A 26,972-nucleotide genomic window follows, 5' to 3' on the forward strand; every position below is an offset into this window, starting at 1 on the left:
ATGACCAAGTTGGGTTTATCACAAGACTGTCAAATAATTTAATATGAGAAAATATATTAACTTAATTCACCACATTAACAGATTAAATGAGACAAATACAATCTATCAGTGCCTGTTTTAGTTTGCTAATGCTGCCAGAATACAAATACCAGATATGGGTTGGCTTTAACAAAGGGGATTTATTAAGTTACAAGTTTACAATTCTAAGGTCATAAAAATGTCCAAACTAAGGCATCCAAGGAAGGATACCTTGACTCTGAAAAAAAAGGCCAGTGGTGATGAGGCTTTCTCTGTCACATCGTGTGTTGGTTTGAAACTGTTGTGTACCTCCAAAAAGCCATGTTTTAAAATCCTGATTCAATATCATAGGGTGGTTGAGAGGCTGTTTTATATATATAACCTGATATTTAGAGATAAGAACGAAGCCAAACAGGTTGGGGTTAAAGTAATTCAGAACACAGGGGTAAGGAAGACAGTGTCTATATTTAAGAACCACACATACTCTTTGAGACCAATGGAAGAAAGGTTTATTTGGTCTGGAACTGAAAGTTTCTGTACTGCATAATCTAATTCAACCTATCTGTATAGCTCATTCGAACAACTGAAACAGAAAGCACAGATTAAGACAGGGGTACTTTAATCCTGTATAGATTATTGTAATGCCTGGAAACATCCTAGAATATATTAAACAGATAATCAAACAGTATTGACAAAGTCCCATGAGGGAGGAGAGAAACAATTGGAACTATTAAACCTTACCGTTAGGGAATCCCGATACTATGTCAAACTTTAAGGATACCCAAATCCATAGGCCATGCCCTCGATCAGGAGGCTTACTCTTGTGAAGCTTATGTAGGTAGCGGAGAAGCTTAGACTACCTATAGGCATGCCTAAGAGTTACTTCTGGAGGACCTCTGTTGTTGCTCAGATGTGCCCCAGTATCTCTAAGCCCAACTCTGCAAGTGAGATCATTGCCCTCTATGTGAAACATGACATCCAGGGGTGAAAGTCTCCCTAGTGACATGGGAAATGACTCCCAGGGATGAATTCAGACCTGACACCATGGGATCAACAATTCCATCCTGACCAAAAGAGGGAAAAGAAGTATAATTAATAAAGTACCAGTGGTAGACAGCGTTCAAATAGAGTTGAGAGGCTACTCTGGAGGTTGCTCTTACACAAGCTTCAGGTAGACCTTGCTACCTATCATAACCTGCCAATCTCCAACCAGCCAACCCCCAACCAGGACCATTTCAGCCAATCCTAAAGAACACCTAGGGCAATATATAAGATTCCACAGGTACTAGAGTAACTTGCTAGAAACCTACAACCTCCAGATGGAACCCTGGTCCAGATCAGTCCTGAAACCTAGCCCAGCCTCTCCAGAACACCAAAGAGTTCCATCTCCCTGCCCCTTATTAGTGACAGACCCTTCCAATATCAAAAATTTAGAATTGCCATAGCCCAATCTACCCTAAAGAGAGGTATGGAAAGATCAAAGGTGATGGTGGAATTATACATAGAAGATAGGACTTATCAAATGAATGTGAATGCTGAATTATGAAACTGATATCTCTTTTAGTCTCCAGTATTTTAGAGGAGCTAGAAGTAAAAACCTAAAATTATGAAATTGTAATTCATGTCAAAGTTTGAAATATGTTCTACAACTAATTGTGGTGCTGTGCTTTGAAATTTTTAGGTTTTTTACATGTATATTATTTTTCTCAAAAAAAGAACAAAAAAAAAAGTATTTAAGCCCTCTAGCCTCCTATATTTTGGAGCAGCTAGAAAAAATACAAGAGGATCGTATGGTAGCCCATGACAAACTCTGGGATCTACCCTGTAACCTCTTGTTGAAGAGTACTTTGAAAACTGTTACTTTTTTATTTCTTTGCTTTGTATATATGTTATACTATACAATAAAAAAAGTTTAAAAAATCATACAGTGGGATCTTTTTAAGTTGTTTCCATGGAGATGTGACCCAACCAATTGTGGGTGAGACCTTTTGATTAGGAGGTTTCCATAGAGATGCATCACTACCTATTCAAGGCGGGTCTTAATCCACCTACAGAAGTCCTTTGAGAGGGAACTATTTTGGAAAATCTTGAGAGGTGACATTGAGAGATACGTTTGGAGATGTAGAAAGGAAACATCCCCTGGGAAGCTGTTTGAAATGAGAAGTCAGGAAAGCAAGCAAGCTGACATTGCTGTGTGCCTTCCCAGCTGACAGAGAAACCCTGAATGTCATTGGCCCTTTCTTCAGTCAAGGTATCTTTTCTGGATACCTTAGTTTGGACATTTTTATAGCCTTATAACTGTAAACTTACAAATTTATAAATTCCCTTTTTGAAAGCTGTTCCATTTCTGGTATATGTATTCTAGCAGCATTAACAAACCAAAACACATGGGAAAGCACATGGAGACATCTGTTGGCTTTCTCTCCTGGGTCCTAGTTTCAAACAGCTTACCCAGGGGCATTTTCTTTCTGCACCTCCAAATGTCTCTGTCTGTGCTGGCTCTGAGCTTTTCCCAAAATGGTTATCTCTTAAAGGACTCCAGTAGGAGGATTAAGACCCACCTTGACTGGGCAGGGACACATCTCCATGGAAACCACTTAATCAAAAAGATCCCACCCACAACTGGGTGGGTCACATCTCCATGTAAACAACCTAATCAAATGGTCCCATCTTAAACAATAGGTCTGCCCCCACAAGACTGGATTAGGAAAAGGAACATGGCTTTTCTGGAATACATAACAGTTTCAAACCAGCACAGTGCTTCTTATCTATATTGTATTGGAGGTCAAAGAAACATAAACTATAAAACAACTGGAAAAGAAGAAACAGCTTTCATTTCTGATGATATGATTATCTAAAAAGAAAATTTAAGAGAATCTATAAACAAATTATTAGAATTAATAAGAGACTTTAATAAATTAGATTTAAGATCAACATAGGAAAATTAATTATATGTTAATCCATTGGACCCAAATAACTATAAAGTGTAAATTATAAAATAATAAATTTTATTTTTCAAATTAAGGTATTTAGGAATACAGTAAAAGATCTATATTGAAAGACATTAAATAAGTACAAAATAAATGGAGATATGTACATATATTGGGCAAGAAAGACTTAATATTATAAAGATATTTTTCTACCCAAATTAATCTATAAATTCAATGCAATTCCAATGAAATCCTGACAAGTTTTTCATGGAACTTGATAAACTGATTTCTATTTACATGAAAAATTTACATGAAATTTACATAAAAAAGAAAAAAGTCAAAAATAGATGTGGTAGGCAGAATAATTGTCCCCCAAAGATGCTCACGTTCACAGAACCTATGGATATGTCAGGTTACATGATAAAGGGGAATTAAGGTTGCTAATCAGCTAACCTTGAGGTGGGGGAGATTATCTAGACTATCTGGGTAGTTCCAATGTAATCACAAATGTCTTTATAAGTGGAAAAGGGAGGCATAAGAAGGAGAATCAGAGAAATGGCACAGTGAGAAGACTTAGCCTTACGTTGCTGGCTTGAAGATGGAAGAATGAGACTATGTGCCAAGGAATGTAGGCAGACCCTAGAAGCTAGGAGGAACAAGGAACAGATTCCCTCTTAGAAACTTCAAAAAGAACACAGCTCTGTCAACACTCTGATGTTAGCTTCTGAACTATATAACTGCAAGATAACTTGTGTTGTTTTAAGCCAAAAATTGTGTTGATTTGTTACAGCAGAACAACAAGAAACTAATATAACAGAAAAGATGGTTTCAAAGAACAAAACAGAGATACTTATCCTATTGACATCAAGACTTACTTTAAAAATATAGACATTAAGATGGTACAGGATTGTTGTTGAAATAGGAAAAGAATAGAGAGTCCAAGAAGAGCTCACTCATACATTGACATTTAATATACAACAGAGGTATCATTATGGATCACTGGGATAAGAATGAACTATACCATAAATGGTGGTTGGACAACTGGCTATTATGGTAAAGTGACTACAAATACAGCCAGCAATTATCCCCCTCTCTGAATCCATGCTCCCTTATCATGTAACTTTAATGCTGTTCCACTCAAAGTATGAGCTCAGCCAGGTAACTTGCTTTGACTAATGGTATATTAGCAAACATGGCACACAGAGGCTTGTTCCATGGGGCTTGTCCCCTTTTGCTGCTTTGGGAACCTGCTGCCGTCATATAAAGAAGCCCAGGTAGCCTGCTGAATGATGAGAGATAGGTGGCTCACTGGCAATGTGCCCACTATCCCAGCGGACAACCACCCAGTGGCAGAGCTGCCTAGCTGACTGGCAGCTGACCACAGACACATGGGAGAGCCCAGTTGAGGCCAGCAGACAGTTCAGCAACCCCCAGCCCAAAATGGCAGCTCAAAGAATTATCAGTTACATAAGTGGTTAATCTAAGCCACTAAGTTTTGGGATGGTTAGTTACATAGCAAATCTAATTGATATAGATATTATATGGGGGTATATGTGAGGGGGGTGAACACACTGGCTTCTTACCACCTATCATATATAAAACTCAATTCCAGATAGACTAGAGACAAATATAAAAAACAAAACTTTGAACTTTTTCTTTTTCTTTTTTTTTTTTTTTACATGGGCAGGCACCAGGAATCAAACTGTCATGGCAGGCAAGCATTCTTGCCTGCTGAGCCACCGTGGCCCACCCACTTTGAACTTTTTTGATGAAAAAAATCTTCATGACCTTAGGTTAGGGAAGATTTGTTAAAGCAAGATACAAAAAATAAAAACCATAAAGGAAAAGAATTACCAATGTGACTTCTTAAAAATTTTAAAAACATAACTCTGAACCTCAAAAGTCATAATAAGCAAAGTTAAAAGACAAATAATTAGTTTTCAGAAGATATAAAGAACATCTACAAATTAATAAGGAAAAGATAAACAATCCAATAAAGAAATGGGCAAAACAGGTAACCACAGAAGAAGAAACATGGGTATATGCAAATACAACCTAACTTTGTTAGTAGTCAGAGATCAGATTGGCAAAAATTTAAAGTTCCACAATACCAGTTAAGAATGTTAAGAAAGAGAATTCTCAAACACAGATTGTTTTAGTTAGCTAAAGCTGCTGAAATGCAATATACCAGAAATGGGCTGGCTTTTAACAATGGGGGCTTATTAGTTTACATGCTTACAGTACTGAAGCCGTGAAAATGTCCAAATCAAGGCATCAACAGGTGATCTGGAGATCCTGACTCCTCTGCCACATGGCAAGGCACATGGCAGCATCTGCTAGTCCTTCTCTCCTGGTTTCGTTGCTTTCACCTTCTGGCTTCTCTGTGGCTTTCTTTTCAGCTTCTGTGAGTATACTTCTTCTCATGTCTGTTCTTTCTTTCTATTTGTCTTCTAAAAGACTCCAGTAAGAGGAGCAAGACCCACCTGGGGTATGCCTCCACTGAAATACCTAATCAAAAGGTCCCACCCAGGGGTGCAAGGGTAGTTCAGTGGTAGAATTCTCGCCTGCCATGCAGGAGACCCGGGTTCAATTCCCAGGCCATGCACTTCCCAAAAAACAAACAACTCAACAAATGATGCTGTAATAATGGGATAGCTCACATGGAAAAATAATGAAATGCGACCCCACCATACAGCATACAAAAAAAAAAAAAAGGTCCCACCCTCAATAGGTCTACACCCACAGGAATGGATTAGCTTTAAGAACATGATCTTCTGGGGCCCATAAAGCTTCAAACCATCACACAGATGGTGGAAATGTAAATTGGTACAATGACTTTGGAGACCAATTTGGCAATATCTAATAAGACTGATGCTGCAACACACACACACACACACACACAACCAACTTCAAATGCTTTTTTCCTAGTTTCTATGAAGAAATTCTCACATGGGCACAAGGAAACATGCAAGAAGATTCAGAGCACATTGTTTATAACACTGAAAAGCTAAAAATGACCTAAATGTCCATCACTTGAAGAATGGATAATATGAAAATTATAAACATCAAATTCAAGATAGTAATTACTTTTGTGGGACAGGGAAGGAGATGTAATAGGAGAAGGATTCACAAGGGTTTCATTGTATTTGTAATGTTGTATTTCTTAAGATAGGATCTGGGTATATGGGTGTGTACTAATCTCTATTCCTATTCATGTGCCTGAAAGATTTCATAAATGTTAAATATATAAAAATATATGTGAAAAAAACAATAAATCATAGCTAAGCTCTAAAGTGGAACTCAAAGGTTAGGATGCAGAAAGGAGCCTAAGGGCTTACATTATTTGATTATGAAGATGCCCCTCACTTGCATTTACACTCCAGTTCAGTCCTGTACCCTGGAATCACTCAGCGATTTTGACCTAGAGATGATTCTTTGTTTTGCTGTTAAAGAAGAAATCAAAAGCAAAACAAAGCTGAAAGCTAAAGCTAGGGGCTATAATGGATGCTGATGGCAAAACAGGGAAAACAAATGAAGACAGAACACATTTAAATGCTGGTTCCATGTGTCAGAGGTGATAGTTATCTCCCAACCCCATGGGATACTCCCAAATGTGGAGTTCCATTATATTTCTGAAATACTATATTATTATTTCAAAGTCATTTGAGATAAATTATTTATGTCCTCATAGCACAACATACAATTGCCACCATTTCCCCATGCATTTTACATAAACTAAACAAATTTGTCAGTGATTTTAACAATTCCTGATATCAATTTATCCCAAATTTGCTAAAAGAAAACTCAACAGATAAAGACAAACCTAAAACTGGGAAACGTTTCTTCGGTTTCCTTCAGTTAGAGCCCCCACTGTGGCTGTGGCCTCACTGGCATTTACATGCAGAGCAAAGGTAGAGGGGCTGCAGGCCCCTGGAGCCAAGGACAGGAATTCAGCTGGTCTCTAGGTCACGTGACAACTGGGACACTTTCCCAGTGTCTGCCAACTAATCACAGGCCCTAAACCAATCCCTTACAGCTCAATAACAAAGCTGCCTTTCATGGGTTTTGCTTCAAGACTCTCCCTGAGCTTTGGTACTTTTCAGTCCATAAATTCATTGAGAAGCAAATAAATTAACTAGACCTGTTTATTCACAGTACCATTTTATTGCATTCTTTTATTGCCTGCTTGTTTATGCTGAAATACAGCACATTCTCTGATGAACAGTTTTCAATATTGGTTTTAAAAATCGCGTTCTACACAGATTTCCTTTTCTGTTAAGTTGGCTTTTTTTGTTGTTTTTAACAGTCAGCTTCAGTTTTCTCTTTTATTTCAACTACTAAATTCTATAACGCATCACAAATGACCATAATTCATTTCATCATTTGACAAACATTTAAAATTTTGAGAAAATGTTTGTCAAGGTATTTATCATAGGTTCAGCTTTAAAATAATCACAAGGATTCTTAGTGCCCATGTTATTTATTGAAATCAAAAAGTTTTACTTCGATTTCTGGACCTATGGAGTTATTTCCTATGGAAGCTGTTTTAAGTCTTAGAGATTATATTTTCTCCCAAGCATTATATGGAAGACAGCTCCTGAAATAGCCCTTTCTCAAGATCTCAAGTCCAGAAAGCACAAATGGAGTCATCGGTATGCAAACTGGCTCTACTCTGGAGAGTATATTATCAATACTTTGGTCTTTTATTTTAAAAAATCAGATTTGTTTCTCCTTTGACTGCCTCCCATAAAAGCTAAAATTAAATAAATAAATATCCATGCCTGTGGAAAAGAAATAATGAATAATGTGGTTAATGTTTAAAAACTCTGCACCAAGAGCCTCAGATAAATTAGGAGGGCATTCATGAAAACCTGTAATTACAATTTGAAAAGGAGTTGTTTTCAGTCTCTGCTAATCTCGGGGTCAAAGACTTGTATCACTTCTGCTGAATCATCAGACCCAAATGAATTGTGAAACAGTACACCCTGAACTAAAACGTATAATGTGAAAGCAAGTTTACATAAGCTCAATGACTTTGCTCTTTGCTTGAACAACCAGAATCCAGCCAGATGAGAATTTGTTCCTCTGCAAAACCAGTTAATCTGAACTCAGGGCATTTGTCCCAATTTAGAGTTCAGCTTTCAGTGCACTTGATAGTGATTGATTCTGTCAGTAATTCTAGTGACACCCAGAATGAACACAAGGCCTTTCGAACTGATTACTTACTGTATAATTCTTGCTGCCAGTGTCAGAGCAATTGCGAACCTTTAAGTCTAATTGTACGTTTAATTATTGACTCATATCTTCATCATGAGTACAAAGCTACTCAATTTGAGTACGAAGTTCTCAATTTGGGGTGCAAATTATTATCAGTTAAGACAGCTTTTTAAAAAGTAGAGTTGCCTGACATCCTAAGACGCCAATTCAGAAGATCTAGGGTATGGCCCTAACAATTTTAATTTTTTAAAGCAGTTTATCGAGAAAAATTCACACACCACACAATCCATTTAAAGTGTACAATCAGTGTCTTCTGGCATATTCACAGAGTTGTGTATTCATCACCACAATCAATTCTAGAACACGTTCACCCTGAAGAGGGCTCACTATGTTAAATAGTTCATGTTTCATCCTCTGGCTTTCCTTCTAGAGCCATACACAACCCTAAACTTTCCCTTTCAATAACAATTGCACGGGCATATTATAACTGATAAATTAGGATTTAAGGATGATTATGGTTGATGAATCATTATAAAGATATTCCTTTTTGCTTTCTGGTGTATAGGAGTAGACAGAGGGAAATATCTGAAATTTCTGAACTGTAATCCAGCTGCCTTGATCTCTGAAAATGATTATATAGCCTTTACCTGGTAACCCTGTGATTGTAAAAACCTTGTGACTATTTTATCTGGTTCTTCTACTTTGGAGTCTTATAATCATTAAAGATAGCCCCTAATGTTTATTAATGAAGGATCAGCCCAGAACCAATCCACAGTTATCTTGATAACTGAGGCTGGATCTAACCAAAATGCACCTGCCTGACATGCACAGTAGTTTAGACTTTAACCCATAAGTGACCTATACCTCATTATAATACTAAAAATCATATCCATCATCATGTTAAGGCTGTCATTTTATTACATACATTCTGTGACTAAGCATGTAATCAATACGTGCATTCTTAATAATCTGATCACCTCTACATCATCTGGAGTCATTGTGCTCATTATCCTAAAACCTGCCAGTCTTTTTATACTTTAAAACTATCAGAATTACTGCAGTTCAAAGAGACAGATTTTGAGGCCAATAGGCCATCTGATCTCCTGCTTCACGTCTAGTAATAAACATTTTCTCTCTTTGAAACTCTGGTATCTCAGGAATTAGTCACTGGAGTGCACTGAGCAAAAGAATCCACCACCTTTGCCCAGTAACAATATCATCGCTATTAGTTATATTCACTCTAATGTGCTCCCATCACCTCCATCCATTTCCAAACATTTACAATCAACTCTATTACATTTTCTGTACAAAATTAAGCATCACCTCCCCATTCTCTGCCCTCAAATATACCTATCTTTTAAAAAGCTTTCCAAGAAATTTTGTTGCAATTGTGAGGCAGGTTAGATGGGGGGTAGGTGGGAGAAGTGACTAAGACCCATAACAAAAAGTTCCTTTTGGTGCATACACACCCACCTAGCCCATACTCACCTAGCCCTCACTCAGGTTCACACCGGAAAAGAACCAATGAGAAGTACAGTCTATCAACCGCTTATTAGCATAGCCAAAAGGGCAAGGGCCCCTCTAAGTACTCTTAATGCAAAGATTCCGACCTCAGACTGTTTCTCCTCCTTTGTAGAATGCCCCTACTAACCCCCTTCAAGTGTGTACTTTTGCTACACATTAAAGTTTTGGACTGTACACACTAGCTAGTGTTTGGATTCCTTGGCTGTACACCCTGACCAGTCCTTGAATTCTTTCTTGCAGCCCAATTCATAGCGTCAGCCTCTGGTAGAGGTCTAGGCTTTTCCCAAAATTCCCGTGGCTATTTGGCATCCAGCCCAGAACTCCCAGAGCTGTCCGGCATCTCATTGGGATAGAGACTATTAAAAAAAAGGTACCAATATAAACAGTGATACATGACGCAGGGTGGTGGGGTCTATGCAACCCCCCCCCCAAATAAAAAATGTTATCAGGTGGTAGAAAGATCAAAGGAGATGGTGGAGTTAATCAGAGAAGGTAAGGTTTAACAAATGAGCATGAGTGCTAAAGCATTATGTTGATATTTTAGTCTACAGTGTCTTGGAGCAGCTAGTAGTACATGTAACCCATACCAAACTCTGAAATCTGTTCTACAACTACCTGTTGCGGTATGCTTTGAAATTTAATGCTTTTTGTATACATGCTATTTTTCACAAAAAAAGAAAAAAAAGTCGATTGTGATGATGAATGCACGGCTATATGTTAATGTGAACCACTGATTGTACACTTTGGATGATTACATGGCACGGGAATATATACTATACACCAATAAAACTGCAGTAAAAAAATGTTATCGGATGCAGGCACTGATCACAGGTAGAGAGAGATTCTAAGAATTGTGAAATCTGTATCTCCTGACTTTGGAAAGGCAAGGACGGAGAGTAATGTGGATTAGCAGCAAGGGGTAGAGAAAAGATTTCAAATCTAACTAGGGTCAAAGAGACTTTCTCATCTTTTGTGGCTTAAGGGCTGAGCAGTGGATAGAAAACTGGATTCGGAATCAGAAACAAGGGATGAATTCAGTCTGAGCAAGTTACTCTTGTGTTTGGAAGCTCGGTTTCCTAAATTTCTAAAAACGAGTAACAGCACACCGTGTACGGACTTAAAGTGCAATACTATGATTCAGGGATTACGAAACCACAAAGTCATGAAAGCAGAAATCACTGTGCAAGTAAGGGACGTGGTGTGGCCAATCATAACACGACGACTACTCAGCCAAAAGAAGGCACGCTCCAGCCCACCTCATTCCCAGCAGCCTTTGCGCACCTGCCCCCAGCCCCGAGAACTGCGCGGGGCGAGTCGGGAGAGCCAGCGACCGCGCCACGCCCCGTCCCGCACCTGCCCCTAGGCCTCTCCAGGCACTCGACTCTGCGCAGGCGCCACTCTCCATTGGCAGTCCCGAAAAGCGGGACTGTAGAGTCAGGGAACAGGCCCCGAGGCTTCCGACCTTTGGTTTACCTGTAGAGCATAGGCCGCAGCCTCCGGCTAATCCCGCCTCCTTCTGACACGCCTACGCCCCGAATGGCAGAGCTGGGAAGAGGTCTGGGTTCCAATAGGAGAAAGGCTATGTTTTCATTCTCCCCTCACCCCAAGGCCGGGTTGTCCCGCCTCTTCCTTCTCGGTATTTAAAGCGGTTGGTTGCCTTCCTCCTGTCAGTCAGAGGAGCGGTGCGGCAATTGGTGCGCGTTGGTGTTCGAGCTTCTTTTGCTGGGCGACTGTGTCAGCTTGGCTGTCCACTGTGGGAGTGCCTTGAACTTTTAGGTGGAAAATGCCGGAAAGTGACTTTGCAGAGCGCGGTGACAGGAGCGAGGAGGAGGTGTCTGGTGCTAAAGTCATCGCTCAGGCCCTGAAAACGCAAGTACGAATGATGTGCCTGCAAAGAAAAGCTCCTACGGAAGCCGGCGGGGGCCGAGATATCGTTTTGGAGGCGAGGGGCGGTGGGAACTTGCCGTGGAGTGTTACTTTCAGCGCCTAGGAGGGAGGGAGGCAGGGAGGGATGTGAAGGGGGGCACGACTTTTATTTCCCTGTTTTCCGGCCCTCAGAATGTGGAGTATATATTTGGCATCGTAGGCATCCCAGTGACCGAAATCGCGGTTGCCGCACAGGAGCTGGGCATTAGGTACATCGGGATGAGGAATGAGCAAGCGGTGAGTATGGGTGCAAGAAAATCAGTGCATTATTGGGAATGATCTGTAATAATGGCTGATAGTTCTTGCAGATACTCAACACTTACCACCATTCTGGTGCTTTAACCTTATCAATGTAACAATTTTATGAAGCAAGAACTATTGTTACTCTTAGTTGAGAAATAAGAAAAAGAGGTGGGTCCTCTTGCCTGATGTGACACCTCTGGTACTGGCAGAGCCAGGGCTGGAATTCAGGCATTCTGGGTCCAAAGTTCATGCTTTTAACTATTATGATGAATTATGCTCTGAGTATTCTAGAATGTCAGAATTGGAAAGGGTGGATTCCTAGCTTGAATCTGGGCCTCCCGTGGTTTGCTCTCCATAACTTCTTGTTATACCTCTATTTCTGGGTTCTATTTGTGTGAGTTCTGGGTTCCCCACTAGACTGTGAGCTACAGGAGGGCAGAGAGGTAATCTCATCTTTTAATAGCTGTATCCTCAGTGCTAGGGTGGTGCCTGCATGTAATAGGTGCTCAGGGAGTACCTGCAGGATGAATGCAGGCCAAGTTTTCCTATTCTTTCATTATATGAGGATAAAGCTACTGATCTATAAATGGGGCCTTTAATTTACTGTTTTTCTAGAGATGGGATGTTTGGCATTGATTTCTTCAAACAACGAACATTTATTGAATAGGTTCTATGTTCTAGGTACTGTTAAGTACCTTTGGGAGAGAAGGGATATAAAGAAGGAATGAGATTTAGTCTGAACCTTTAAGGTGATCACAGGTTGGGAGCATGAATGCAATGTACAGAGAAACGTATCTAGTCTGTGCACATCTAAATCATGTGCACATAGGAAACAATAGTAACACAGACGGGGTGACCATTTTTCTTTGAGTGGGATAAGGAAGATCAGCTATAAAGGTAATATTTGTTCATGATGTTCCATCAAGAGCTTAAAGGCTTTGGTGGGCTGTGAGCCTTAATGAATAGGCTCAGGGGAGGTTGTGCAGAGTGTTTTTCATGGGAAAAATGTTTGGGCTTAATTCAGTAGACAATGGGGAGTCTAAAGATTTTTCTAAACAGATGGGAGACATACTTAGATTTTCACCTTTTGATGCAGAGCAAAGGTGGTTTGATTTTGGTGGTAGCGTAGTGTATAGGGCAGAAGGGCAGAAGCCAGAGTCATAGTCCAGCTTGGAGTTTTATTACCTTAAGCTTAGTTGAGGACTTTTAACATCCCAGGCAATGGATATATAGATAAATGATATGTAGTTTATATTGAGGGGCTTTTAATCTAGCTATAGAGACAGACACAATTCACTGTAGTGTGGCAAATGCTGTGATAGACATTTCAGGATGCCATGGGAGCCCAGAGGAAGGATACCCAGTTCAGCCTACGGCTTCAGGGAGAATTCAGAGATGATACCTGAGCTGCCTTCAAGGATGAATATTAATCATGAAGGAAGGGATGGACAAACTCTTCTGGAGATGAGGTTTGGGGGCTTGTGTGATTGACTCCATGGGTCATAATACCACTAACTTAGGTTAGGAATCCAGAGGGAAGAGTCAGCTTGGAGGGAAAGGGTGATGAGTTCAGTTTTGATCACAGTGAATTTGAGGTGCCTGTGAGAGATTCTCAGTACATACATCCCTCAAGCAATCTGACTTTTTGCTGTGGTCAAAGGGGGACTTAACTAGTGCCTGAACTAATGTAGTGAATAAGAAGGAATGTGAGAAGAGGTTCAAAAACTATTTAAGAGGCATATCTCCTTTCTTCCTGATTATGAGCTGTTCCCCAGTTTTAAAGTAAAATCTAACCTTATACAAACTATAAAGGTAATCTCAACACATTTCCAACTATTGAAAACATATAGTGTTTAACCATATGGAAGTAAAAAAAAAAGAACTTCATAATAGAAAGATATTGTTGGTTAGCTGATGGCTGGGGGTAAGTGGCCGTACTGAGTCAGTCACACAGACACACTGCACAGGACTCAGGAGACAACCTTCAGGGGTGAGTGGAAGGAGTCCGCTTTATTGAGGAAGTGCGCAGGCTTATATAGGCTGGGAGCATGCAGGGACACGTGTCAGGCTGGGATTGGTCACCGCTGTTGCTAGGGCGGAGGGCAGATTTCTGGGATTGGTCACTGCTGTTGCTAGGGCGGAGGGCAGATTTCTGGGATTGGTCACTGCTGTTGCTAGGGCGGAGGGCAGATTTCTGGGATTGATCACCATTGTTACTAGGGCGGAGGGCAGATTTAAGGGTAGTGTTTTTGGTGCGAACCATCGCCAGTTCCGGGAAGAAAGCCAGTCGCGGGCTAGGCCATTTTGTGTTGCCTTGCATCAGCCACAGCAGCCATGTTGGCAATATTTTATGGCTTCTCCATCAATTCCTCCTTTTTTGTTTTTTAGCTTTCCAGGTAACTGTGCCTGTCTTAGGTTGCCTCCTCCGGAGGTCTTAACCCGTCTTTGGCTACCAGCTAAGCCACTGGAAACGAGGGGCAGCAGCACCTGTCTTAGGTTGCCTCCCCAGGAGGTCTTACCCCTCATTGGCTGTCTGCTGATCATCACACAGGAGAACTGAGCTGCACAGCTTAGGCTGGCTATAATGGAGACCGTGGATATGCAGGCGATGCAACTTTATGACAAAGCCTAAGCCCAGACAATGGGAGTGCATGAGAAAGGGTTAGGCCAGAAACCACCCGTGTGTGGGAGGGGGATGGGGGCCTCAAGGAGCCTGAGGACTTCCTTGGGACTCAGGGGTACACAGCAGCCAGTGGGAGAGCAGGGGGGAAGGGTGCACAGGGGGTTGTTGATGGCAGCTCACGATAGAAATCTTCAACAGTTGTCTCCAGCGCTTCATTTCCTCTCAGCCGCGTCTGCAATGAATCTTAAACAAACAATTTAGCGGGACTCGATGCAACGGGCCTTCAAGCTAGGGGGTTTTTGTCATACCTCAGTTACTGCAAGGAATAGATTAGGGGGAGGAGCGCAAGGAGGGGGGAGTGAAGGAGGAGCAGCAACGGCAGCGGTGGCTGCAGGGGATAAGGGAAGGGAGGATATAACGATGCTATGGAGGCGGGGGAGGCTTGGGCTCAGAAGTGGGGAGTGGAGAGGATGAAGCCGACATGGCAGGCAAAAGCAAAAGCGCTTCAGAAGGGGCTCCCGTGAGGCATGCATGTATTGCAAAGAGGGTGGGAATGAGACCGCAAGGCAACACAAAATGGCCTAGCCAGGGACCGGCTTTCTTCCCGGAACTGGCGGTGGTTCGCGCCAAAAGCGCTACCCTTAAATCTGCTCTCTGCCCTAGCAACAATGGTGACCAATCCCAGAAACCTGCCCTCCACCCTAGCAATAGCGGTGACCAATCCCAGCCTGACACGTGTCCCTGCATGCTCCCAGCCTATATAAGCCTGCCCACTTCCTCAATAAAGCGGACGCCTTCCACTCACCCGAGGGTTGTCTCTTGAGTCGTGTGCTGTGTGTCTGTGTGACTGACTCAGTACGGCCTCTTACCCCCAGCCATCAGCTACCTAACAAGATATCTAGAAAAAAATTGCACTGTTTGAGAATTAAGCAATACGCTTGTTGGTACTTTGTAAATATTTGAAAATATTAATAAAATCACTAAATGTCAGGCAAGACTACGCAAGAATAGATGAGAGAAAATGCACTTACTAATATCAGGATGATGAAGTAAACCACTACAGATCCTAATTAACTAGTGGGTTGAAGAAGTCACAATGGAAAATAGAAAATATTGTGAATTGAATGCTAATAAAAATGAGATATAAAAATTGAAACTACAAAAGTAGTTCTTAGAATAGCTCTAAATCAATCTGTTAGTAAAAAATAATAAAAAAACCAATGCTTTGTGCTAACATTTCAAGAAGGAAGAAAAGTCCAAAACAAAAGGAGTAAAACGATAAATGTAAGAGCAGAAATCAATGAATAGAAATGAAGGAACAATAGAGAAAAACCAACAATGCCAAATTTTGCTCTTTGAAAAAATTAATAAATTTGATAGCCCCCCAGCTAGACCAATGAAGAATAAAAGAAAGAAAACACAAATCACCAATATCAGGAATAAAAAAGAAGACATTCCTACTGATCCTATTGATCTTTAAATTATTTTAGAAATTCTAGGAGGATATTATGAACAATAATCATGAAATGAACAAATTCCTTAAAAACCTAAAACCAAGATTAGATACCTAATTATGAGTGGAATATTTTTTATTTTATTTTATTTTATTTCATTTTTCGAGTGGAATATTTCTTGATAAAATGCAAAGCATTCCAATTCCTCCTTCACCATTAAATTCTGATCTCTTACTTAATAGTAAATAACTATCTTGCATGTATCATAAGGACACCAGTAAGTCCCAGTATTCTTTCTCTGTAGGCTTGTTATGCTGCCTCTGCAGTTGGATATCTGACAGGCAGGTAATGAAAAATCTCTTTGGTTTTAATTACTTTGATATTTGGGGTAAATTATTATATTTCTCAGTAGAATTGATTAAAGAGATTATAGGAGATGGCATTAATAAATAAAAATAAGGAAATTTAGAACATTCTGAGGATCAGGGCAAAAGGATAATGATACTAGGAAAAAAGTGTTTCTGAGGGGAACACATTGCTGTTTACAAGGTGAATTGTTGGTGATCAGATAGTGAAATAATGAGTCATACCTCAATTTGGATCTCATAACAACCCCAACTTATTACAAAAATACTCAGCTCAGAAGTGGTCATTCAGGTGGGCCACGGTGGCTCAGCAGGCAAGGCTCTTGCCTGCCATGCCAGAGACCAAGGTTCGATTCCTGGTGCCTTCCCATGTGAAAAAAAAAAAGTGATCATTCACTTAGTCAGATTATCTAGTTTATACTTATGTTATCTAACCACTCACCCCTCTCTTATTATTAAAAATTAATAAACAAAAAAAAGACACACCCATTTTAGAAAATTTGGAAAATACAGGGAACTAAAATCATCTGTGACCCCTCAAATGATAATATTTTGTTATATTTTCTTTTTTCTGCACACTTATTTTTTAAGCAGATTTGGATTCACACTATAATTTGTATCTTTTTTTACTTGTTAGCTTTAATAAAAAATTTTTTTTTCTAAAAATGGAATTAATGATTAAATTATTAAGATGTATAAACTAATAAAGCCCCAAAGTCTGTTTGGACCTATTTAAACAGATTAGCTGTTCTCTGATAGGAACCTTCTGAATTTGAACCTGAGAAAAATAGGTTATCGAAATAACAATATCTTTACCTTTTTCTGTCATTTTTATTTACATATGAATGATATTTTAATCTTTTCCTTTAATCTAGAAAATCTTTAAAACACAAAGTCATTGGTACCTTCATTTACAAAATTACTGGAATAATGATTAGGGAATAGTCAGAAGTTTATCTTTTAAAAAACTTTGTTACATGAATGAACTTTTAGAACTGTACTGTCTTATAGCTACATGTGGTTAAGTTTACATTTAAATTATTTAAAATTAAATAAAATTCAAGCTGTAGTTCTTTAGTTGCGCTAGCCTCATTTCAAGTGCCCCATAGCCACATGTGCCTACTGCCTACCATATTGGACAGTGCAGTTAAAGAGCATTTCCATTGCAGAAAGTTCTATTGAAGAGAGCTGTTCTACATGTTTAATTTACTTGATGATGATAGTTATTTTAAAGGCTGTCTTTAACGGAGCTTCTTAAGAAATTACTTCATAAATGTGAGATGGAAAACTGAGTTATATGACAATAGCTTCTCATTGAGTGCTTTAACCCTAAGTTAACTCAGTTCAGCCCCAATATAACAGGGGCAAAATGTGAAGAGATTAATGAAATGCAGTGTGAGGCTGATAGGTTATTATTTCTTAGTTATTGCAGGGAGACTGATATAATTTTTCTCTTGTTTCTTAATTTAAAAATAACCTAATAATTGTTTTATTATTTGCATGTATGTTTCAACTCTGAGGTTGTTGCATTTGAAATCCTTTTAATAAATTCTGCTTTGCTTCTAGGCCAGGAGTTTGCCTGGTGGTTTCTGGTCCAGGTCTCATTCACGCCTTGGGTGGTATGGCAAATGCAAACATGAACTGTTGGTAAACAAATTATTATACATTTTCTTAAGTATATCATTGCATGATTTCACTGAATGAAGCAAGCATTGATCTAGGGTAGGAAGACTTGGAATGAAGTGCTTAAGTGGCTTAGTAAATAGATGAAATTAAGAAGAGTATTAGGATATCCCAGAGTAATTTGGGCAGTAAATAAAGAAGTATTTGCAAGGTCTCCTTGGGGCACTGGGGAGGAAATATACAACTTCCCCATTTGGAGAATTTCTGATATTCTCGCAAGCAGTGGAGACAACCAAATCAATAGGCCGAGCCCTCAGTCCTGGGGTTTGCCCCTATGAAACTTACTCTGCGAAAGATAGGCTAAGCCTACTTAAAATTATGCCTAAGAGTCACCCCCCAGAGAATCTCTTTTGTTGCTCAGATGTGGCATCTCTGGCTAAGCTGACGCAGCAAGTGAACTCATCCTACGTGGGACACGACTCCCAAGGGTGTAAATCTCCCTGGTATTATGGTTCAGAACTCTGGGGATGAGGGATTGAGAAAACTTTAGCCACAAGGGAAAGAGAGAAATGTGACAAAATAAGATGTCAATGGCTGAGAGATTTCAGAGTAAAGAGGTTATCCTGGAGGTTTTTCTTACGCATTATATAGATATCCCTTTTTAGTTTATGGTGTATTGGGGTAGCTAGAGGAAGGTATCTGGAACTGTAGAGTTGTGTTCTAGTAGCCTTGTTTCTTGAAGATGATTGAATAATGATATAGCTTTTACATTGTAACTGTGTGATTGTGGAAACCTTGTGTCTGATGCTCCTTTTATCTAGGGTATGGAGAGATGAGTTAAAAAATATAGATAAAAAATAAATAATGGGGGGAGAAAGGTTAAAATAAATTGGGTAGATGGAAATACTAGTGGTCAGTGAGAGTGAGGGGTAAGGGGTATGATATGTATGAGTTTTTTCTTTTTTCTTTCTTTTTTTTAGAGTGATGCATATGTTCTAAAACATGATCAGGGTAATGAATACACAACTGTGGATGATTTTGTGAGCCATTGATTATACACCATGTATGGAATCTTTGTATGTTAAAGACTGTTTATATTTTAAGATTTATCAATAAAAATATTTAAAAAAAAAAAAAAAAGAAGAGTATTAGGAAGAAAATAAAAAGCACCAGCAATTCCTTTACTTAAAGATAAGTACTGTTAATATTTTGGAACATCGTACTACACACACACACACACACACACACAAATATATATATATATATTCTAGATATGTATGTGAATGTATGTATAGTTCTGTTTAAGTGATGAATTCTCATTTAAACATCCCAGCTCAGTATACAAGAGTGTATGTAATTCTTCACGTTATGCTGCATGGTTAGCATAACAATTGAATTTTTATTGAGTTTGCTTTATAACAATTGAATTTTTATTGAGTTTACTTTATAAGCTGCTTAGTATTTATTCTGTGACCTTACCTTTAACCTCCTCTCTGGTACTTTAAAAGGTTGAAGAGGATTATATTCTAATCACTTCATAAAAGATTTAATCTTTCTAGTGGGAAGGGCTTTTTTTCCTTGACATTAATTTTTTATCTTTTTTATTTTTTCTTTCCTTCCTACTTGTTTTAGTTACCTAGGCTACTACAAGTGAATACCGTGAAATGGGTTGGCTTAAGAAACAGGAACTTGTTAACTTATAGTTTCAGGCCATGAAAATGTCCAAATCAAGGCAATGCTTTCTTTCCAAGGACCAGCTGCTAGAGAACTTTGGCTCCTCTGACACAAAACAAGGCACATGGCAGCATTTCCTGGTCTCTTCCTTTTGATCTGGGTTCTGTTTGAGGTTCTTGCTTTCTGTGGACTTTTTTTTCTATATGTTTATTCATTTCATTTATAAAGGACTCCAGTAATAGGATTAAGACCCATCCTGAAACGGGTGAGTCACGCCTTAACTGAAGTAGCCTCATTGAAAGGTCCTATTTACAGTGGGTTTACACCCACAGAAATGGATTAGATCTTTAAGAACATATTTTTCTGGGGTACATACAGCTTCAAACCACCACTACTACTCTTTCTCTTTTTTTCCTTTTCTGCTTTAGGTTCTTATATTTCTTGAGCAACTTTAGGTTTGTTTTCCTTCACTTTGCGGAATAAGAATTTTATTGATGAGGAATGTCACTTAATATACTTTTTTATTTTAAACTTGTTTTTTATTGTATAACATATATACAAAGCAATAGTTTTCAAAGCACTCTTCAGCAAGTAGTTACAGGACAGATCCCAGAGTTTGTCCTGGGCTACCATACCATCATCTCAGATTTTTCCTTCTAGCTGCTCCAGAACATTGGAGGCTAGAAGGAATAAATACATTTTTATCATCACAATTGACTTTTTTAATTTTTTGTGAGAAATAACAGATATACAAAAAAAAGCAATAAATTTCAAAATACAGCACAACAATTAGTTGTAGAACAGATTTCAGAGTTTGGTGGGTTACAGTACCACAATTTTAAGTTTTTACTTCTAGTTGCTCAAAGATACCGGAGACTAAAAGAAATATCAATATAATGATTCAGCAGTCATACTCGTTTGTTAAAGCCTACCTTCTCTGTATAATGCCATTATCACCTTTGGTCTTTCTCCCACTCTTTAGGGGTATTTGGGCTATGCCCACTCTAACTTTTTCATGTTGAAAGGGGCTGTCAGTGATATGGGATAGGGAGATAGAACTAGCTGATGAACTGGAGAGACTGGACCCTCTAGATTTCAGGACTTATCTTGCCCAGGGACCCATCTGAATGTTGTAGGTTTCTAGAAAGTTACTGTAGTTCATGGAACCTTTGTAGCATCTTGTGTATTGCCCTAGGTGTTCTTTAGGATTGGCTGGAATGGTTTCAGTTGGGGTATCAATGTCTAACTGAAGCTTGTGTAAGAATGACCTCCAGAGTAGCTCTCAACTCCATTTGAACTCTCTCAGCCACTAAAACCTTGTTTGTTACACTCCTTTACCCCTTTTGGTCTGGATGGCATTGTTGATCCCCTGGTGCCAGACTGATCCCTCTGAGTCATCTCCCACACAGCGAGGGAGAATTTCACCCCTGGATATCATGTCTCATGTAGTAGGGAAGGGAATGATTTCACTTGAAGATTTGGGCTTAGAGAGTGAGGCCACATCTGAGCAACAAAAGAGGTCCTCTAGAAGTAACTCTTAGGCATGCCTATAGATAGTCTAAGCTTCTCTGTTACATTCATAAGTTTCACAAGAGCAAGTCTCAAGATCAAGGGCTTGGCCTATTGATTTGGGTGTCCCTAATGTTTGACACAGTATCAGGGGTTTCCCTGGTGGTAAAGTTTAATAGTTCCATCTTTTTTTTAATATACTTTTAAGGAAAGTATACTTATCCCACGAATGTTAAGAACAGTATAGAAATTGATTTTACATCATCACATCTTCAGGTTTAGCATCAGTATTCAAAAAAGGAGGGGAGGAGAAGGAAAAGTATTTACTATATATTTCAGATATTTTGAAGAAGGATTCTCTCACATTAGGTTGTTTCCTAAATCTTTTAAAATCTACAGTTCTTTTCTTTTTTTAAATTTTTGTTGTGTAACTATTTATAGAACATAAATTTTCCAATCTTAAACACTTTTAAGTATATAATTCAGTAGTGTTAATTACATTCACAGGGTTGTGCTAACATCAACGGTATCTGTTACAAAAATTTCCATCCCCCAAACAGAAACTCTGTACCCATTAAGCATTAATTCCCCATTCTTCAGTCCTACCCCAAACCCAACCGCTGATAATTTATAATGTACTTTCTGTCTCTATGAATTGATATATTCTGGTTATTTCATGTAAGTGAGATCATATACTATTTGGCCTTTTGCGTCTACTTTTTCATTCAACCTTCAAGGTTCATCCATGTTGTAGCATGTATCAGAACTTCATTCCCTTTTATGGCTTGATAGTATTCGTTATATGTATATACCACATTCCATTTATCTATTCATCCATTGATGAACACTTGGTTACCTCTACCTTTTGGGTGTTGTGGTTAATGCTGTCATGAACATTGGTGTGCAAATACCTGTTAAGTCCCTACTTTTAATTCTTTTGGGTACATACCTAGAAGTTAGACTGCTAAATCGTATGGTAGTTCTATTTTTAACTCTCTGAGGTATTGTCAAACTGTTTTGCACAGTGGCTGCACCATTTTACATTCCCTTCAACAATGTATGAGCATTCCTGTTGTCCACATCTTTGTCAACACTTGATATTTTCCATTTTTAAAGTAATAGCCATTCTAGTGGGTACAAAGTAGTATCACTTTGTTAGTTTTGAATTGAATTTCCCTGGTGGCTAATGATGTTAAGCGTCTTTTCATGTGCTTATTGGCTATTTGCAAATCTTCTTTGGAGAAATGTGTATTCAAGCTCTGGGCCCACTTTTTTAATTGAGTTGTTTTGTGTTTTTATTTTTAAGTTGTAGGAGTTCTTTTTACATTCTGTATATTAAAATCTTATCAGATACATGGTTTCCAAATATTTTTTCCTATTCTGTAGGTTGTCTTTTCACTTTCTTGAAAACGTATTATGATGCGCAAAAATTTTTAATTTTGTTGAAGCCCAGTTTGTCTGTTTTTTCTTTTGTTGCTTGTGCTTTTGATGTAAAGTCTAAGACTCTGTTGCGTAAAACAAAGTTCTGGAGATATTCCTTTCAGCTCTCTTCTAGGATTTTTGTAATTTTGTTTTTTATATTTAGGTCTTTGATCCATTTGAATCAATTATTGCATGTAATGTGAAGTAGAGGATCTACTTTATTTCTGTTGTATGTAGATATCCAGCGTTCCTGATTAAATCTACAGTTCTTAAAGGAAAACTTAATTTTCTTTACAAAAATGAATATTTCAGGCCCTTGATTGTGATTGGTGGTGCCTCTGAGAGAAGTCAAGAAACAATGGGAGCATTCCAGGAGTTTCCTCAGGTACCCAAATCTTAAGATTTTTACTCTGGAGTTTTGTAACAGGGTCACACACCATTGAAATTATGGAAAATAAATTAAAAACTCCTACCTGCAAAACAAAAAATTAAAGTAAATAGACGTACTCAAAGTAATTAAAATGTAAATTTTCTGAACTAAAAGACAACTTCAGGATTGATGTTGAAGAAGTGCTCCAGTGAGGATCAATCTTTCAAAAAATACACCTTTTTGACAAGGTTTTAAGCTCTACAAATAAGGGCTTATTTTCTAAGGGCTAAGAAAATACAGGACAGCAAATGATTTGGGCTATTACCTCCAGACATTAGGAAAGTAAAAAGGTGAAAAAAAATCCTCCTGAAAATGAATACCAGTAGACCCAGGAAAAGTTCATTTTTATTTTAGAAGCCTGAAGGAAAGTATTTCAAAACTAAAAGAAACTTGGAAAAATTTCAAGTCAGCAAAGAGTTACAGGTTAAAAATAGTTGTGGAAAACAAGTAGGGGAGAGTAAGTGATTGATACTTAAGATATAAATATGTTTGAACATTTTATAGAACAAATTTAAGAGCTGAGTTTTTTTGACACTGTCCATTGATAAATCAGGAATCATTGTGAGAATTTCAAAACTTAAATAGAATTTTATATATGATAAAATAATATAAAATACCAGAATCTAGTATAGGTTAATGTGAAAGTTGAAGTTTTATACTCATGGAAAGGAATTAAAGTTTTATTTAGTTAATGGTAGAAAATAATACTAGTTATTTAAAAGATGCTGATATATTTGAAAAATAAGTAGATAAGAGAAGTTATTTAAGGGGAAATTTAAGATTACTACAAAAACTATATAGGTAAAAAAAAAGAAAGCAGAATATAATGCCCATTATGAATTTTTTTTCCAGAAAAAAGAAAATAATAGGAGTTTAATAGATTAAATAAAAAGACCTAATGGAAGATCACTGAATTGATTTGAATGCAGATATCTGATTCTTATAGAAATACTCAAAACTAAAATATATGAACAGATTGATAGTTGGGATGTGATCTAAATTCTCTTACCATCTGACCTGAGATTTCACAGCAAAAGGTATCAAGTAAAACAACCATGGATGGGCCATGCTGGCTCAGCAGGCAGAGTTTTCTCCTGCTATGCCAGAGATCTAGGTTCTGTTCCTGATGCCTGCCCATGCAAAAAACAAACAAACAAGCAAAAAAGACAATCAGTATGTAGTGATCAAAGGTACATTAAACAATGAAAATTTAACTCTACTGAAATTACATGTTCCAAACAGCATAGTGACAAAATATAAAAGGAAAACTGGTGAAAATTTAATGGATTATTATTGTAACAAGAAACTTGAACATTCTAGTCAATGGCAAGTAAACAATAGGCTATGATAAAAATTTGCATATATTAACGTTCATCAGGGTTCTTCAGAGAAACTGGACCAATAGGATATAAAGATTTATTTTAAGGAATTGACTCATGGAATTTTGGCAAGTCCAAATGCTGTAGGGTAGGCTAGAATGCTGGAATTTCCAGTAAAGGTGATGGTGAAGTCTTGAGTTTCCCCACTTAGGGGAGGCTAGTAGACTGGAAGTTTCTATAAGAGTTGAGTTGAAGTCTTAAGGTAGAAATTCTTTTGATCCTTGGATTAAAAGGCAGAGCTGATCAAAGATCAGTTCTGCTTTTTAAGAATTTCATCCAACTGATTGACTGAGGTCCATCTACATTTCTGAGGATAATCTCCTTTACTTTAAAGTCAGCTGATTATAGATGCTAATCCTACCAACAGTACTTGGGCCATAGTTTGACAAAATGAACACCATAATCTAACCAAGTTGACACCATAAAACTAACGGTCACCAATATGATAAATGTATACACATAGTATTGAATTTTAAAATGGAAAAAATAAAGAAGTAACAGCCATGTAGCATATCAAGGTAGTAAGAGAAGTAATACATTTTGTTCCCCCAAGTATAAACAAAAAATTTATTAAAATGATGGTGTACGTAGACCAGAGGTATACTCATAAATACAAAAAGGCATTATGATCTTGTCACAGACATTAAGCTTTTCATATTTCTAAAATCTGTCGTGTTGCTGTCAGAATCAAAGTGCATTAGTAATTGGAAATGTTGAAACACATGAAATTATGATTTTAAAGATTAAAGAAGTGCCATGCCAGAGACCTGGATTCGATTCCCAGTGCCTGCCCATGCTAAATAAATAAATTAAATAAATAAATAAATAAATATTAAAGAAGGGCTGTGACATAGTTTCTTTTTCTTTTGTCTTATAGCTGAACCTGATACAGTTTTTAGAAAAATTGAAAATATGCTCTTTTGCATATAAAATGGTTACTTTCTAAAGCTAGGACTGGTGTTTAAGGAATGAACTGCTAATTATCACTGTCTAAAGGAGTGTAACATAAACTTGGTATAATTAAAACCAGTCAGTCAGTAAATATTGATTGTGCTGCTGCAATTACAGAAGTAAACAAGATATATCCTTTTCCTGCTGTTATAGAGTTTTAAGGTCCATAAAGGAAAGCAGATATTCAACAGAGATGTACATATAGCTGAAATATAGCTGTATTAAATAATTTCATCAAAGACTTCTCTGATGTGTATTTTTGTAGTTATTCAATCTTGGTGAGCCCATCAGAGGACACTGCCACCTAATATCAGACTATTTGCAGAATGAATGTTTACTTATGGTCAACGCATCCAATTGTTAGTAACTTTTGTTCACATTTGGGGACCTAAATCATCTCTTCTACAATATGTGACAGGGACCTTTGAGGTTTCATCAAAGTTCATGTCCAGGTTTTTTAGCAGATACTAAACTTCTTTTACTTTTTCTAATAAAAGTAATTTATAGTCATGCTTTAAAAAATCCAGAAGGGTGGGTGTGCAGTTAAAAATAAATGTCTTCTGCCACTTATCCCTTTCTCTTCAGTGCTAATCACTTTTAAGTATCTGATGTAGTTTTTCAGAAATTGTTTTATGCATATAAAATCCAATTTATGATTTAAATGGATGGTGTCTCTTTTGGAGGAGTGTAAATGGAATCACGCACTATAGATTATGCTATACCTTTTTCATATAATATATCTTTCTATATCAGTACATCTGGATCTACTGCATTCTTTTCTATAACGTTTTAACACTTTTCATAGTGTTCTATTCTGCGAATGCACCACAGTTTATTAAACTAGTCCACTTCTGATGAGTTTGCATTTTTAATTTTTTTGATATTGAGAACAGTGTTTCAGTAAACACTTTAGTTTGTATTTTTGTGCACTAGTGTGAATATAATTCCTGGCTGTGGAATTCTGGGCCAAGGGTATGCCCATTTAAATTTTTAGTAGATATTGCCAACTTTCCTTCCCATTTGTACTCTCATCAGTTTTTAGGTATCTGTTGTCCTATGTACTGGTGGACACTGGGTATTATCAAACTTTTTCATATTTGCCTATCTGAGAAATGAAAATGATGTCGTTTTGATATGCTTACTGTATTACATTGAAGCAGAAATTGACTGTGCTTTGCACAGGACTTTTTTTTCCCCCTCAGTTAAAGATTTGATTTATTCAAGTATCTGAAAACATTGTACAAAGAAAACTGTTATTAGACTGATCGTACGGTGCTACAGACCCCACATATAAAGACATACTGCTTTTAGAAGACTTGAAATGCCACTGATAGTTTAAAAACTGTACACCTAATACAAAGGTAAATAAATAAATAAACAAACAACAAAAACTATGTACCTGGTGAAGATCAAGGACAATTTAATGTCTCATTCAGATGGAGAGGTACATCACATGACCAATTCCACTCAGCAAATGGGTGGTTAGGGATGAGTATCCAAGAAATGATTGGTGATGGGCAATTCAGAAATTCTTCCCCAAAAGGTAGACAGTTCTTTAAAAAAGTTACAGGTCACAATCCTTGCAGAAAACACTGATGCCCAACATACAGATTCTTAGCCCAGGTAATATGTGTTTCCTAGACTCCATGTGGCTGGAGTGCTCCTACAATCATGTTTCTGTGCT

General features: G+C 37.9%; 2 protein-coding genes across 9 annotated transcripts in view; one reads left to right on the forward strand and one right to left on the reverse strand.

Annotated features, from left to right (window-relative positions):
• The window catches only part of BTD (biotinidase), a 42,329-nt gene extending 30,223 nt beyond the window's left edge, over nucleotides 1-12,106 (reverse strand). Inside the window, exon 1 of one of the 2 annotated variants that reach the window (XM_077130082.1) lies at nucleotides 12,041-12,106. In XM_077130082.1, the coding sequence (XP_076986197.1) occupies nucleotides 12,041-12,090 (50 nt within the window). In that variant the 5' untranslated portion in view covers nucleotides 12,091-12,106. Of the gene's footprint in view, nucleotides 1-11,162; nucleotides 11,554-12,040 lie in introns of those variants that run through there. The other variant, XM_077130083.1, reaches the window with a different exon arrangement.
• The window catches only part of HACL1 (2-hydroxyacyl-CoA lyase 1), a 54,928-nt gene continuing 38,940 nt past the window's right edge, over nucleotides 10,985-26,972 (forward strand). The window contains exons 1-5 of one of the 7 annotated variants that reach the window (XM_077130075.1): nucleotides 10,985-11,520; nucleotides 11,748-11,852; nucleotides 16,240-16,280; nucleotides 17,867-17,947; nucleotides 22,841-22,913. In XM_077130075.1, the coding sequence (XP_076986190.1) occupies nucleotides 11,473-11,520; nucleotides 11,748-11,852; nucleotides 16,240-16,280; nucleotides 17,867-17,947; nucleotides 22,841-22,913 (348 nt within the window). In that variant the 5' untranslated portion in view covers nucleotides 10,985-11,472. The other 6 variants (XM_077130074.1, XM_077130079.1, XM_077130078.1 and 3 more) reach the window with 6 other exon arrangements.

The sequence above is a fragment of the Tamandua tetradactyla genome, chromosome 15 (assembly GCF_023851605.1).
Source record: "Tamandua tetradactyla isolate mTamTet1 chromosome 15, mTamTet1.pri, whole genome shotgun sequence".
Taxonomy (NCBI): Eukaryota; Metazoa; Chordata; class Mammalia; order Pilosa; family Myrmecophagidae; genus Tamandua; species Tamandua tetradactyla.